The sequence below is a fragment of the Carassius auratus genome, chromosome 25 (genome assembly GCF_003368295.1).
Source record: "Carassius auratus strain Wakin chromosome 25, ASM336829v1, whole genome shotgun sequence".
Lineage (NCBI taxonomy): Eukaryota > Metazoa > Chordata > Actinopteri > Cypriniformes > Cyprinidae > Carassius > Carassius auratus.
This window is the reverse complement of record NC_039267.1, coordinates 10,491,206-10,507,986: the sequence shown is the minus strand read 5'-3', so window position 1 is coordinate 10,507,986 and position 16,781 is coordinate 10,491,206. Positions and strand designations below refer to the sequence as shown.

General features: G+C 37.1%; 1 protein-coding gene across 1 annotated transcript; it reads left to right on the top strand.

The window, feature by feature from the left end:
- Positions 1-57: 57 nt before the first annotated feature.
- On the top strand, positions 58-9,069 carry LOC113043242 (protein VAC14 homolog). The gene is made up of 19 exons (XM_026202488.1): positions 58-661; positions 1,038-1,188; positions 1,347-1,514; positions 2,322-2,384; positions 2,474-2,581; positions 2,864-2,973; positions 3,071-3,192; positions 3,273-3,410; positions 3,557-3,700; positions 5,408-5,471; positions 5,668-5,812; positions 5,902-5,967; positions 6,048-6,195; positions 6,613-6,745; positions 6,875-7,049; positions 7,176-7,294; positions 7,910-7,989; positions 8,069-8,219; positions 8,303-9,069. The coding sequence occupies exons 1-19, from the start codon at positions 558-560 to the stop codon at positions 8,457-8,459; spliced, it is 2,346 nt and encodes a 781-aa protein (XP_026058273.1). The 5' UTR covers positions 58-557; the 3' UTR covers positions 8,460-9,069.
- The last annotated feature ends 7,712 nt before the right edge of the window (positions 9,070-16,781 follow it).

Below are 16,781 nucleotides of genomic sequence, written 5' to 3'. Positions count from 1 at the left end.
CAAAGAATATGTGACTCGTATGACGTAATCAAAACAAATCCGTAGATCGTCGCTCGATTGGTTCACCCGTCGCTGCTTGACGTTTGTAGGAAGTCATGTGAGCCGGGACATATGGCGGCTTTGGTCAATCGTTGATATTGAATAACATTGCGAGCTACCTCTGCCATCACCCGCGAGGAAATATTCATCAGGTTTACGTTCCGTACAGAAGTCATCGCGGTGTTCGTCTCTTGTATATTCTGCTTTGGCAGTATGTTAGCTGCCCTCATCCTCTGCCCCTCGCAGACAGCAGCAGCTCGTGTTATTTTAGAAGTGATGCTCGTGATGAGAGTCCGCCACGGAAACACAGTGTAGGCGTCGTCTTGTCTGTAAACAACACACGGGCGAGACGAGCAAAATCTCTTGGATAAAACATTAATACTTTTATTCAGTCATACACTAACCGAACTGTCATCTAATGAGACCCTCTCTTTATTCACCAAGCTTTATTCAGAGACTACGTAGTTGTGGCTTATGCGTAATTAAAGTTTATTTTTGTTCGCTAATACTTTGAAAAAATGAACACAGAGAAGGATTTTTCTCCGTTGACACCAAACATAGTGAGAGCTCTCAACGACAAACTGTACGAGAAGAGGAAGGTGGCAGCTCTAGAGATTGAAAAGTGAGTCATAATCTGTTGTTTATATTTCATAAACGAGAGGAAATGTTTCCAAATTAGAATGTGTGGTATTCATTTAACAACAACTGCTGTTAGATTTGCTTGTTCCCATTTTGACACGCGTACTACAGCGTGTGAATTCTAGTTTTTATCATGCATAGTTTCTGTCTGTAATAAGTAATTAATCGTTGTTATTTTGCTCAAATGGAGAGCTGGTCGCCTGACATGCCACATGATCTCATTAGTCATGTTTATTATTAATAGCCATAGACCCAAAGTCCAAACAGTACAGAAGTCTAGCTGGCGTTTGAATTGAATTATTAGAATGTTATGTTTTATGTATATTCCATTTATCCGCTTCTTCCCAATCTTCTGTCAGGCTTGTACGGGAATTCGTCGCCCAGAACAACTCTGCACAGATCAGACATGTCATCCAGATACTGGCTACAGAGTTTGCGCTCTCTCAGCACCCTCACAGCCGAAAAGGAGGCCTCATTGGGTTGGCGGCGTGCTCCATTGCTCTGGGAAAAGTATGTGAAATAAATGTACTAAATACTTTCTCAATACACCGTTGAATACTTGATTCAATGGTATATTGGCTGCAAGATGTTAAAAAAAAAAAAAAAAACATTTCCAAAGCAAATATGGAGGCTTTGCTTATGTTTATCTTATCTTTTGTACTATTCAGGATTCTGGATTGTACCTGAAAGAGCTCATTGATCCGGTTCTTACATGTTTCAATGATTCTGACAGCCGTCTGCGTTACTACGCCTGTGAGGCCCTTTACAATATAGTGAAGGTTGCCAGGGGAGCAGTGCTGCCCCACTTCAATGTGCTGTTTGATGGGCTTAGCAAGGTAAAGTCTAGATGCAGGCATGAATGAAATATTTAGTTGAAATATTTTTAAGTGATCAATGCTATTTAAATTTAAATGTAGTAAAATATTTCTTGAGACTAAAAAGCAAGTGTTGTTTTTGTCAACTCTTGGGTTATTACAGTTAAACATTTTTGTTATTTGAAATTAAATTAACATTAACTGATTTTTTTTTTCTTCAGATTGTTGCATAGACAACATTTCTTATTTTAATTTAGGTTAATATACTAAAATAAATTAATAAATGAAAATTAATAATAAAAACTGTATAGACGTAAAAAAAAAAAAAAAACATGACAAAAAAAGGAAATGACTAAAACTATATTAGCATCTCAGTGGGCTTAAAGTAACACTGACTAAAACTATTAAAAATAGTTTAGTTCAAATTTCCAAAATGTTATCGCTAAATCTAAAAAATAATTAATTAAAATAAATTAAAGCTAAATAGGAATTCAACTCAAACTAATAAAAATGACAAAAGTCCAAAACAAAATTACTGAAACAAAAAATCAAAACTAAATTATAAAAAATGTAAGCTAATTAAAAATATTTATAAATACTATAATAGTATATAATACAAAAATGACATTGGTAACATGTTATTTTCTTGTTATAGTCTTTTCCATATTTCATATGTAAGAGATGATAGCACAGACCTTTTAACCGTTACTGACATTTTAAACATTATTTTCATTGGAATTTTCATTATACGGTCATTCCTAACCTTTGTACTGTAATTTCCTCTTCCTGTATCTTTGAATCCCCTTACATGTGATCTGTTCTTTACAGCTAGCTGCAGATCCTGATCCAAACGTAAAGAGTGGGTCTGAGCTCCTGGATCGGCTTCTTAAGGTGAGTTTGAAATGAGAAGCGTGGATTCCGCAGTAAAGGTTTAGAATATCAAATGAAATAATGACTTCTTCTGTCCTTTTTATTTTAAGGACATTGTAACAGAGAGCAACAAATTTGACCTAGTGGCTTTTGTCCCTCTGTTGCGTGAGAGGATTTACTCAAACAACCAATATGCCCGCCAATTCATTATCTCATGGGTGAGTTGAGCACTTTCACCAATCTTTCTTTTATTTTTAATTAAAATATTTCAATTTACCTTGATTTTTATTTCAGTTTTATTTGTAATAATTTAAGTACTTCAAATTCAGTTTTCTCATTTTTTCTCAAGTTTTTCATGTTTAGCTTTTTACCTAATTTAAATTTTATTTAATTTCATTTTTTGAAAATTACAAATAGTTTTGTTTTTCATCAACAATAACAACACACTGATAGTAGTTGCCATTATAATTTTGTGATTTCCTGTGATGGTTTGACTCCAGATCCACGTGTTGGAGTCGGTTCCTGATATTAACCTCCTGGATTATCTGCCAGAAATTCTAGACGGACTTTTTCAGATTCTTGGAGACAGCAGCAAAGAGATCAGGCGAATGTATGTCTCATCATCTCTTTTCCTGTACCTGAGATAGTTTCTCCCTATAGTTTTTTTTTCTCCTTTTTAAAGAGCATTAACAGCTGCTGTTTAATAGGTGCGAGGTGGTTTTGGGGGAATTCCTGAAAGAAATTAAGAAGAATCCATCCAGTGTCAAATTTGCGGAAATGGCCAACATTTTAGTCATCCACTGTCAAGTGTCTGATGAATCAAAGTCGAGTGAGTCAGATTGTAGAACTTAGTAGAATTCTTTTTATCATAGGTAAGTAGTGTAATTGTTTAATTTTGTCTTTCTGCAGCTAACGATCTCATCCAGTTGACGTCGATGACATGGATGAGAGAATTCATTCAGCTTGCTGGAAGAGTGGTCCTTCCGTATTCCTCTGGCATACTGACTGCAGTGCTGCCTTGCCTTTCCTATGATGACCGCAAAAAGAGTATCCTGAACTCTGGTTGCATATTTAATATAAAATGCATTTGCTGAGAGTATGTTTTGTGTTCAGTGCCATTTAGGTAATGTTTTTGAGGAACTGATATGGTTCTGTTAGTATTAGTTCACTTTTCCTCAATAAACCATCTCTAGGTACTAAAGAGGCTGCCAGTGCATGTAACCATAGCCTGATGAAGCTTGTGACTCCTGAAGATGATGAAGATGATGAAGAATCACAGACCAAATTGTCCCCTCCGGGTGATGGGAATCCATCTAAGAAAGAGGGTGATCTGAATGGCAAGTTTCTTTTATTATCATTTTTCTTCTTGATTTTCTTCCAATTTTATTTATTTTATTTCAATGTGTGGAAGTAAAAATAAAGTGAAAAGGTTAAGCGATTGCATTGGCCGGGAATCGCGGGAGGCCCCGCTTTTTTTCTCTCACTTTTTAAATCCAGCAGATGGCGCTATTGTAATACTTTCACCTTACAGTCTATTGCTGAGTCCCAATTCGCCTACTTATACTACGACCTAAAAGTATGTACTTTTTTTGTGAGGGAAAAGTACATACTTTTGAGTGTGTAGCAAAAGAGTATGCACACTCTGGGACATACTTCGATGACATCATGCAACATGAACGACAACGTGTTTGTCTAGTTATGCACACCACCACTGTTAAAGTTTCATTCATTCTTTATGTCCAGTAAAATTTTATTTACTATTCCCATCTTTTTTTCTCATCGTTTTTTTTCACAATACATTTTACAATGTGTTCTTCTACCAAGTTGAGGAGTGAAGAAGCAGGGCTGCGTCGTAGAACCAAACGCAGGTCGTTTGTGAGGTGACTGGTTCTGACGTTCATGTGCAATGTGTGGAACGAAATAAAATATAACTTTAATTAGGGTTAAACATTTGAATTCTTACACTTAAAAGGTGAGGGCGCATCTCCGCTGCTGCAACCGGCTGCCATGTTTACATCACCGCAAAGCCATCGCAAAGCTCCTCCCTCCCGTACGCAATGGGTTGTGGGCAATATTAGCACTTAGAGTGTGCATTGATCTGCACTTCGAATTCTAACCGGAAATAGTAGACCATCCGGGTATCTTTGGAATACTCTTTTCAACATACTACGATTTGGGACGTACTAATTCTAGTTTCGCATACTATTTAGGATGAATAGTATGCGAATTGGGACTCAGCATATGACTTTCACTAAACGTCTTGGCTGTGGCTAATGCGCTTAATTTCTCACGGAAAATCGCTTTACGCTTCTTTTTAAATGTCTGCATTTCGCTATAGACGACCTAAAATCGAAATATAAAGTAATTCATAGCTTTTTTGATATTCCTACAATTATTTATCCTAACTTCTCGTTATGAAAGTCATCTGGCGGGAGGCCGGGGTTTGATTCCCGGCCAATGCACTTTTGTCCTGTCTCACATTTTCGAATCATCTTGCTTATTCACACCAAGTTTAAATGTTAGTGGTCAGTATGATTTTTTTTTCTAAATACATTACTTGTTTTCAGCAAAAATGTGTTAAATTGCTCAATTGAGACTAAAAACGTATTGTTATAAAACAAATCTATTTCCAATAAATGCCATTCTTTTGAACGCTCTATTCATTAGAGAATTGTGCGTCATAATAATAAAATAGCTTCTTCTGCACCAAATTATTATATTAGAATGATTTCTTAAGGATCATGTAACACTGAAGACAGGAGTAATGGCAACTGAAAATAAAAAGAAATATTAAAATTAAACACACACACATACATATATATATATATATATATATATATATATATATATATATATATATATATATATATATATATATATAATGAATGCAATCTTGGTGAGCATTACTGACTTTAGTTGATGTACTGAATAGTTATTAATAATGCCAGGAATTGTTTCCACATTGTTTTCTAAATGCAAGTGTACTGGAAATAAATTGAAAAGCCTTTGCCTTCTTTATTTTATATCTTTGTTTTTGGTTATAGATTCCCTAAATGAATCTCAGGACTCGGTAGGCTTCAGCAACATCTCCTTCTTCACTCCAGCAGGGTACGTTTTGACATTTACTGACAAAACAACACTTTGTCTTTTTGTTTTCTGATATTACAGACTAAACACAGTAAAATAACTCATTAATGAACATTAATTGTAAGTCAACCATTAGCCGTTACTTGATGTCTAGTTAAAAGATCAGAAGCTATTTAAGGATTTCTCCAGGATCTCTGGTTTACTCATTGCTGTGCAGTTCTGACAGGTCTGCTGTAACTCTGGATCTGGATGGCATAGTGCAAGTACTGGACCGACATTTACACGATTCATCCACCGGGATGATGACTCGCATTGCTGTGTTGAAGTGGTTGTACCATTTGTACATCAAGACCCCTCGCAAGGTTTCTATAGATGGTATTTTAAATATGTAGTTTCAATGCTAAAAATTGCAGTGCTAAACATGTTTTATTCCACTGTATCTCCATTCCAGATGTTCAAGCACACAGATAGTTTGTTTCCCATGTTACTGAAGACACTATCAGATGAATCTGATGAAGTAAGTCATCATAGTTTCCCAATCATCTCAGTGCAGGTCCACTAGATGCAGCAATCTTAAAAAAACAATCTCTCTAATAGGTGATTTTAAAAGACTTGGAGGTTTTAGCAGAAATTGCATCATCACCTGCTGGTCAGACGGACACGTCTGGGTCGTGCGACAACTCGGATAGCAAAACAGAGCTTCATATTCCAGGTGGGGTCAGAGATGGGCAGCCAGTGGTGCTTGGTGGGTAACAATTCCTGGATCCTCTTTATATCTGTTTACCGTATTTTTTGGACTATAAGTCGCACCTGAGTATAAGTCGCATCAGTCCAAAAATACGTCATAATGAGGAAAAAAACATATATAACTCGCACTGGACTATAAATCGCATTCATTTAGAACCAAGAACCAAGAGAAAGCATTACCGTCTCCAGCCGCGAGAGGGCGCTCCTGTAGTCTACCACTGAGCAGCATAGAGCGCCCTCTCGCGGCTGGAGACGGTAATGTTTTCTCTTGGTTCATCATCATAAGTCGCTGGACCAGCCAAACTATGAAAAAAAGTGTGACTTATAGTCCGTAAAATACAGTATATACCAGAAAAGAAGACTATTAACAGAGTGCTGTGAACATGGAATCTAACAAGCTCTTTTTATTTGACAGGTTCAAAGGTGGCAGATTTGTCTCCATCGACTCCCAGCATGAATTCATACTTCTACAAGTTCATGATTAATTTGCTCAAGCGCTTCAGTTTAGAGAGAAAGCTTCTAGAAATGAGAGGGGCTTTCATTATCAGGTAAAACCATCCTAGCTCCTTTAATGAAGACTGGTAAGAGTGTAGTAATCCAAGTAGAAACATCTGTAAAACTGAGAATACAAACGGATTCAACAGATTTTGTCACGCGTTTCGTTTATTTCCCAACAGGCAGCTGTGTCTCCTCCTGCATGCGGAGAACATATTTCACTCTATGGCAGACATCTTACTCAAGGAGGAAGATCTGAAGTTTGCCTCCACCATGGTGCAGACACTTAACACTATTCTGCTGACCTCAGCTGAACTCTTCCAGCTGCGGAACCAGCTCAAGGACTTGCACACACAGGTAACATCTGCTTTGGGGACTGGAATCTTTAAAACAGACTCATAAAATCCAGAATGAGTGTTTCTACTTGAAGTTTTGAGCTCATTATCACTGTTCTACTGTATGTTTCTACTTTTTACCCATCAGGACAACTGTGCTCTTTTCTGCTGCCTCTATCGCTCTTGGTGTCACAATCCAGTGGCCACTGTGTCGCTCTGCTTCCTGACACAAAACTATCGGCATGCCTATGACCTCATCCAGAAATTGTATCCTTGTTGTAAAGCGTTTATAATGTATCATTCGGTTTCCGACTGACTCTGTATTCTTTATGTTAGTGTTGAAAAAACGTTTTGTGGAATCACTGATACATTGATGAGTCAGATAAATAGCATTTATTTGAAATATAAATCTTTTGTAACTATAAATGTCTTTACTGTCATTTGATGTAATGTGTCCTTGCTAAATAATGTTTATTTCTATAATTATATATATATATATATTTTAAAATCTTTTAAATCTTTCAGACCCCGTACTTTTGAAAATCAGTGTATATAATTGGGAGAAAAAAAAACATTATTATTTTCTTTAAATACACTGTATAAAAAAAACCACTAAAATAATTCAAACCCACAGTTATGGAATGTGCAGAAACGTGTGGAAATGTATTTTAAATTGTAATATAGATGCAGGGAAAATCACTGAGATTTTGTACTGAATTTAATTTTTAATGTTAGATTTAGAGTTCTCTGTGTAATCTAATGTGTAAAACATTTACAAAAAAATCTTTGCATGATCACAAACTACTGTAGAATAATTTAATTTAATTAATCAAAATGTGCAACAAAAAAAAAGACAAAAACACCTTGATCAGAGCTGATCAGTGGAGATCTGGAGGTAACTGTGGACTTCCTCATGGAGGTGGATAAACTTGTGCAGCTAATCGAGAGCCCCATCTTCACCTGTGAGTCCCATTCATCCACCACATAAACCTGTTGAGCATCCTTTTCAGCTCTCCACACAAACACTCATTCTCTTTTCAGACCTTCGTCTGCAGCTGCTGGATGTAGAGCATAACCCGTACCTCATCAAGGCTCTGTACGGCCTGCTGATGTTGCTTCCTCAGAGTCAGGCTTTCCAGCTGCTCTCGCATCGGCTCAGCTGTGTGCCAAACCCTGAACTCATGAGGACCGTGTAAGTTCTCATGCTCTCTAAACACTTCTAGCATCTTCTAGACTAGGATAGTCGGCCTATTCTCAACTGCTTCATTTTTTCAGGGAAGACCCAAAGGCGCCTGTCAAAGACAAACGATTAGCCCAGCCACACATCGACTACAGTGAACTGCTCCAGCACTTCGACAGAGTCCAGAGCAAACACCTGGAAGTGAGGCATCAGAGGGCAAGACGCTCTGAGCACCCAGACAGGAAGTTGTAAAGGTCACATACAAGATGAGATTATACAGCCTTTGTCTGAAAAAGACTGGAACCTCAATAGGACCTGTAGTGGGCATCTATGTGTAACCTTATTCAGTTTTTAATGTATTAAAGCTACTGTAGGCATGAGGGACTTCAATGTGCTTTATTTTTAATGCTACGTGAAGTGCTTTATATTCAGGTGCTGGAGTTGATGTAGTATGTACACACTTGGACATAATTGCACTAGGTCATCTGTTACAGACTAAGGGTCAATGGTTCTATCATTCCCAGCTTACTGGTTTAATATAATCATCCCCAAACCATTAGTACAAAACACCTCGCACGTAGCCCTGGATGTTTATTAGGAATTTTTAACCAAAACATGATGTCTTCTCATGACAATTACTGTAAATGAGTCTTTAATGGACATTTGTCCTTTTTTGTATATTGCGATTTTATGTCTCACACAAACCACATCCAACGATATTCACCGTTTCCTAAGCATCCCCTCAGGAGTCTGCTTGTCCTTTTCCCCATGTTAACATAATTCATTCTTGGCCTTATTGACATGCAAGCCGTTTCTCTGTAATGTGAAGACAAAGTTACAATAAATTGGACCATGATCATTATATAGTTTTTGTTTGTTTTTCTTGAATCACATGCAGCTTATCAGCATGAGAACCCCAGAACCTCACTTTTTACAATCCAGCAGATGGCGCTATTGTAATACTTTCACCTTATGACTTTCACTAAACGTCTTGGCTGTGGCTGAGAGAAAACCCTCTCACGCAAAATCGCTTGACGTTTCTTTTTAAATGTCTGCATTTCGCTATAGACGACCCAAAATCGAAATATAAAGTAATTCATAGCTTTTTTTAAATATTCCTACAATTATTTCTCCTAACTTCTCGTTAGGAAAGTCATCTATTCTGGCGGGAGACCGGTGTTCGATTCCCCGACGGGAGAGCATGTTTTTGGTTTTCTGAATGTCTCTGCGGCCATGATGTTAGCGAGGTTCAAATCTGACATGACAGTTTTTGTTTTGTTTTTCAAACGAAAACCGCTATTGTAGTGAAGAGAGTTGAAGATGAGCACGGTTTAAGATTTACACGCTGCTCGTGAAACACGACAGAGAGAAACAAGCTCAGAACAGCGCCATGAATTTAGCGTGTGGCCGAAAATATAACGCATCTGTAGTGATTAGCACTAGAGAATTCATAGAGAATGAATGGGATACATTAGGGAAGATTTGTGTTTAAAATAATCCGTTGTCAGATCCCAGACCGAGGTTCGAATCCCATACCGGGATACTAATAACATTTGAAAAAACTGGAACGTCCAGAGGTGTAATGTTTGTAACGACTACAATTAGTCACAGTTTTATTTATGCTATATTTTAATTTCACACAGAAAAATTATATTAAAAGAAAGTATTTTATAAATGTATTCATTTTTGATTACCATTTTGTAAAGTAGACTAAGTAAATGGCTAATGTTATAAATGCTTTTTAGAGAGCCGTTGACATCTTTTTTTAGCTCTTAAAACAACTATATGTGCCTGGCTGCACTAGTGACACGAGAACGCTGAAACTGCCGTTTGTCTGAAATGGACAAGAAGATCAGTCCATCTGCTTCTGAAACTTCTCTCTTTTTTATTGCACTTTGATCACAGATTCTTTTGAACGTTCTTCATCCACACGAACTTCATTCAAACTTCACATTATACATAACACTTCTCTCAAGTCTTTGAGCAGATTCATCCACACACTGAACAACAGTTTGACCTAAAATGAAGTACCATGTCTGTTTCTACAGCATAGATGATTATATGCTCTATGATCAAACACATCTTTAGTGTTTTGTCATATATATCTCACATAGATGGCCCATGTATTCTGGAGAAAAGCTGTAATTTCATGTAATTTCTGTTGCAACTTTTTTCACTCTCAACATGAACCGTCAATATGGAAGGAATGAGCAATGGGATCACTGAGAGTTTCTGATTTATCCATAGCTTAAGATCAAGGATATTCTCATTCTTTCTGCTAATTTTGAAGGATTTCTTGCATTTGCCTTCGACATTTAACTAGGTAACTGTCAGGATGTGCTGCCAAAATATATGCAAACCCACCAGAATTATCACAAAACATTAAAATTTGGTCCTCTCATTCCCCTGCAGAGTTCAATCAAACTACCACAATTTGTCAACACTGCTCTCAAAGGTTTAACTACCTGTATGTCCAAGTCCCAATAATTTATGTACCAACAATTAACACTTGCAGGGCAAGTAGGCCATAACATTTCCTCTGGCTTGCAAGTCATTAAATTGACTTTCTGCATAGACTGCATAAAAAAGGTCAGCACTTGTGTAACTTTTACTATATTCTGTTTAAAGGAATAGTCCACCCCAAAATTAATATGTAATCACACTCAGGCCATCCAAGCTGTAGATGAGTTTGTTTCTTCATCAGAAAACATCACTTGCTCACCAATGGGTCCTCTGCAGTGAATGGGTGCCGTCAGAATGAGAGTCCAAACAACTAAAAAACATTTACATTTTAAGCAAATATACATTTTTGAGTTAACTATTTTTAAGGTGGTGTTTGGGGGACGTTCACCTCCACCATTTTAACTATAATATATAAGATAAGAAAACATGTATCATGTTCACCAGTCAACTTCAAGATTAGTGGCTCAGATGTTCACAGCAATATTTGCAGTGTCTACACAGCCAGAATAGTAAACAGAAAAACAATGAAAAGTTCAGTAGTGCACCAGAGAGAATGTCCCTATAGAACCGGATAGTGTAAATGGTTTGATAAAACATTTATTAGTCTACTGAAGTCATGCACTCCTTGTGGAGATTGTTACGTATAAGATGTTATGTTTTCTATTTGCTCTGTGAGTTTTAATTGGCTCGCTAGGGGTTTTACGGGCACCCTGATTCTCTCATGGGACATTGTATGGGTAATACTCCTTCACAAACTTCAAAAAGGAAAGGGAAAATATAAAAAACTTGGAGCGAACACTTGATTAGGCTTAGCTTTCCGAGAGCTTCTCACTTGACTAATTTTCAGCCAAACTTTGGTTCATCTTGGAAGCGGTTACGCTTTGATGAAACTGTGGACATAAGACAAATGGGTGAATGAGAAAACACTGGTGGGCTATCAGTGATACTGGATTAATAATAGATTGCAGGAGATGATCTTTGATATGCAGTATGCAACTGTGCTTTGTCTGTGCCTTTGCTTGGTTCAGATTGCCTCAAGGCTTGCTGTTCTAGCTGAGCAGAAAACTTCAGATATTCATCATTTCCCATTCCTCAGACTGTCAGACGCATCTTGTCGAGTTTCAGCAACACTCTCAGACTGCATTTAATCAGATCTTCTGGTAAAAAGATTGCACTATTGAAGCTAAAAAAAAAAGAAAAAAAAAAAAAGAATGAAATCTGGATATAGCCTGCTGTGTTCAAGATGTCAAGGTTTATTTGCTTTCCCTGCTGGTAAAATGATGTAACTACATTAATAAAACTTATAGGAAAAAAAGAATCTTTCTTCTTTGACAGCCATTAAAAAGTAACCCTGTAACCTGACTAAATATATATATTTTTAAATAGGTTTCATTAAAAATGGTATAGTCCCCCCCCCCCAAAATATGGTTACCAACAATCTTCAAAATATTATCTTTTTATGCCCAAGAGAAGAAAGAAATGTTTAGCTCATGGCTGAGATAGGGATAAAGTCACAACTTGATTCTACAGTTTTTATGATGTATACTTTGCAGAAGAACTTACTGAACAGACAAAAACACACTTTACACAGCTTATAGCTGAATTTTCACAAAGTTAACTCTCAAGAACGAACCGTTTGTTTCAGTTGTTTGTTGGTGAATATTCACTTGATCCAATGTTGTTTGTTCTCTGCATTCTAAAGTATTTATACTCATTTAGCGATTTGTACAAATATGAATAATTTCAAACCGTTTTGTACTGAAAAGATAGTATTGACTCAAAAGAATGATTCATTCACAAATAACTGGCATGGATGGCTCAGTCGAATTTAAGGCGCATACACATAGATAGCACAATCTAATAGGTTCTAACTCAATTTGACATAACAATGACATCATTCACATGCCTCAACTGATTGGTTTCTTTAATATCAGCAGCAAATGAGTTCGCTGCTCAAAATTCAAATAAATGGCTAGTAGTTATAGCGTGCTTCAGAAACCTTCCCCAGCTCCACTTGTATAGATCTGCTACAGGGTGATTGCATGTATTTTATATGGGGGTTATTTCACATGTTATATGTGCAGCAATATTTCTTACATGCTTGCAGCAGCATGTCTGTGAATGTATTCGCAGTAGCAAGTCTCTGTACTTGCTCTGCCACAGCCACAGCGTAGCAGATCTATTCCGCCAAGACCAAACACATTAACATTGTCATGTACAATACCATGCTAAACTCTCAGAGAGTCGTCATGACAGACCTACTGAAATACTCACTTGAAAAATGTTTTATAAGTCAGTCTGAGAACTCGTGGTTAGCTGCAGAAGCCGCTGCAAACTCACTCCTAAAAGAACTTAATTTAATCCAGTGTCACTTTATAGCAATAATAATTTGAATGGTACACTTTGAGACAATCCGAGGGCCGTCACCCACCCCAGCTCCCTACTAAATCCAGCCCTGAATAGCATTATACCAGCCTTTGAAACTTTATGTTCCCCACACACAGGCTCATAAGTTCTTGTTAAACCTCACCTTTGGAGGTGAGATTGTTCAGCTATAAAATGAGCGCAGGAAGTCATGACCCGTTTCCTCCAAATCCCATAAAGAGGCTGGCGATAGGAGACATGCTCAAAGGAAGGCCGTTGTTCTCTGTCCAGGCCTGAGATGATTAATAGGCAGCAATCTGTTGCTTTGTCTGAATGAAAATCGGTGTATATTGCTTTCCAGGATCTTCTCACTGTGAGTAAGTCCTTATATATGACTGTGCCTGTGAAAGTCCTGGGGGCTTTTGCTTTGTACAGAGATGACAAATGACCCTGTAGCCAGTTCCCACTTTCCTTGCTGCCCTCAGGCAAACGGTTTGTTGTTTTCTGCTCAGAGTTATGCAATATTTGTTTATTTCCAGATGAATAATACCACCCCAAAAATATTGCGTCGTGCATCATTCTAATTAATACTGTTTGCTCATGTCTTTTAAAATTTTCATGCATAATTTGAGAGCACACAGTAAATAAATCAGAACTTTTACAATGCTTATGAAGTCATATATGCTAGTGTACTCCCAAGCATTACATTTTCAGAGATATACACATTACACATTTAGAAACGTGATCCTTCTTTTCTGAGGGAAAAAAAAAAGCTTGTGTTGAAGAGTTCACCCAAAAACACCCTCTTGTGGTTCCAAACCTTTCTTAAAGCAGTGCAAGACTCTTGCTAACTTATCCTTTTGTATTTCACAGACAAAAAAAAGTAAATAATTGACTAAATGTTCATTTTCAAGTGAGCTACCCCTTTAAATGTTTATTTGTGTCATCTTTATTAAAGTTTTGACTTCCTCCCAACACGGTCCCTGCATAAAGCAGTCAAGGATCCTCTTGCAGCAGTCTCTTAAATCATGTGCTGAGGAAAAGACAGAAAATGATTACATTTCTTGCCAGGCGTGACACTGCATTTTCACCGTGCTCTGAAATACTAATCATACTGACTCAATGATAGAGGGTTTTGTCTAGGCTAGCAGTTTCATAAATCATATAGTTCCTTCAATGATCAATAAACAATTATTTATAGAGATGTGCGGAAATACATTCATGGCAAACTGCTGATGGTTCTGTTGCTTCCTATCCAATAGAAATATCTTGTGCCAGAGATGGTTTGCAGACAGATTTTCTTCTCACTATTTGCAGTATTCACCTCTTTGCGTGTTGCTTTGTGGCAGACACTCTGTTATTTCAGATGAACAGACCATCATTTGTTTGGACTGCATTCTCAAGATTGGTTCCTGCCTTTCAGTGGAGACGAATGATTGTGTTCTTTCTTCTGACAAGCAGTCAATACTTCATTTTGTTACATCTCTAGGAGCTCCTCTTAGACTAGAGTATTTTGCAGTCGACCTAATAGATTTAGCCAGTATTTTCACCATTTAGTGAACTGGGGGTTGTTTAAGATTAAAATCACAAGATAAAAATGGCCAAATAAAGAGTAGAGGTTAAATCTCCAATTAGCTGAATGTTTGCACACTAGAAAAATATGATCAGACCAAAAAAGGTCCATCAAAAATATGTTTCACTTGTGGCAAAATGCAAATTGTCTTAAAAACAGATCAAACAGACAATTGTATTTTTCTTTCTTTTTTGAGCACACCGAGATTCCGGTTTGATTAAGTAAAATCCCCAACCAAACTCTTGTTGCATGTTAAATAATACTGAAGTTTGACAAAATACAGCACACCTGAAAATTAAACTTTGTCATTACTTAGTCAGCATCATGTAGATTCAAATCTGGTTTTCTTCAGCACAATTTAACGTAAGAAGTAAACATTTTTGATTAGCCTAATGTAATGGTCACATAATCTGGAATTAGGCCTAAGAAAACTTTCTTTTTCATTAATAAAAAAAACTGTCCCTCAAAGACTAAACTTTCAATATCAGTTAGAGTTACCGATAATTCATTAAGGGTGAGGTAACAAATAAAACAACCCAAAAATAAGACAGTGAAATGTTGTCGCACTGCTTTTTTACGACTCAGCATAGATTATGCTAGCATTTAACATTTTACAGCCACTTTTAACCAAAATGGTATCAACATTTACAATAAACAATACCAAATTACATCATTATAATAACTTAACTCAAATCCTATGATATATTGTAAATAGTGAGTCGTTCACTCAAGACTCGTTCTGAATGAATCACTGAATCAGTAGCCTACTCAAGGCAGTAAACGGATCAGTCCAATTCATGAATGAATCATCTGTGAATTTGTGAACCAGTTCAACAGATTCAAAAGAATCATTCTTCACGAATCTGACGGACATCACCATCGCAACATGTCGGTTTCTTCGACGAAGAAAATAATGTTTTGTTCTGGAATGTATAGAGTAGGCCTAAAGTTTATATTGCTTGAAATACAGACCTATCATGCATTCCACATGATTGAGGATATACGCAGTTGTCATATAACAATGATAGTGGATCATGTACTCAGTGCCAGCAGACTACGATTGCCTCAGTGAGTCCCATGCTGAGGGAAGTCAATGGATTTCTAGGAGTTTCATTTCCACTATTCACCCCGCAACACATTCAATCTCCACATTGTGGTGTTCTCTACAGAGAGATGTAAATAGGAACGCTGACATGATTCCCCAGTGGTGATGCACTAGGTAATGAAATGGAGCGAATGCCCTTGAAAACAGATTATGGGGAAATAAAAAAACCTTTTGTTCCAGGTGCATTCATGAGCTTCACTTCGGCATTGAAAGGACGGGACATTTGCCAGGAAAGAAGCTGAATATATTTCTAGGCTTGATTGGTTTAGGAACCTAATCATGACATCAGCTCAAACTGAAGAAGAAGGTCAAGAGAAGTTTTTATCACAGAAATGTGTTTTCTAAAAACAATTCAGCAAAGAGGAAATGAAAAACACGACAATCAAATATGGTCAAATAAAGGCATGACATCTATTTTTCTTCTTTATATTGCTATTTTGGCCAAGGAACACCAAGAGAAAGTTTCCTTCACCCTCCTTTGGAATTCATGGCACATCTGAGGTGATTTTTCGAGGTATGATACTTGCACCTGGAGTGAGGAAAAAGACATCATTTGTTCTCTGTAAACAGACACGTCTCGCCACCTCTCCAGGTTAAGAGGATGGCTGTAGCTTGCTGAAAAGCCTCAAAGAAAAGTTCCCAGGACAAAACTCTGGCTCTGGATCAGCCAGGTGCAAGAGAACGGCTTGCTTTCTCCAGTCTCAGCTTTTCTGGCACATGATCTTCAGTGACTTACTCAGCAATGTTTTCTCACAGAGTTAGGCTTGTTGATGTGAGAAGAAATTATGAAAGAACGCAGTTAAAAGAAATGTCGACGTGGACTTAAATAGCTGGAATACAAAAAAATATTGTATGTGATAATCAATCATCTGGTTCTGTATTATGTATTATGCATTGCTGCAATTTATAATAAAACCATTTGTTTTGTTACCTTTGTTACTAAGAGGTAAAGAAACTGCATACTCTCAGAGCAGGTAGTTCTTTAGTATGAATGTGTGGAGTATGTAATTCTTTACGTTCATTATGTTGTCATTGTCTTGTGATCTACATGCGTCATGCGTCATGCGTT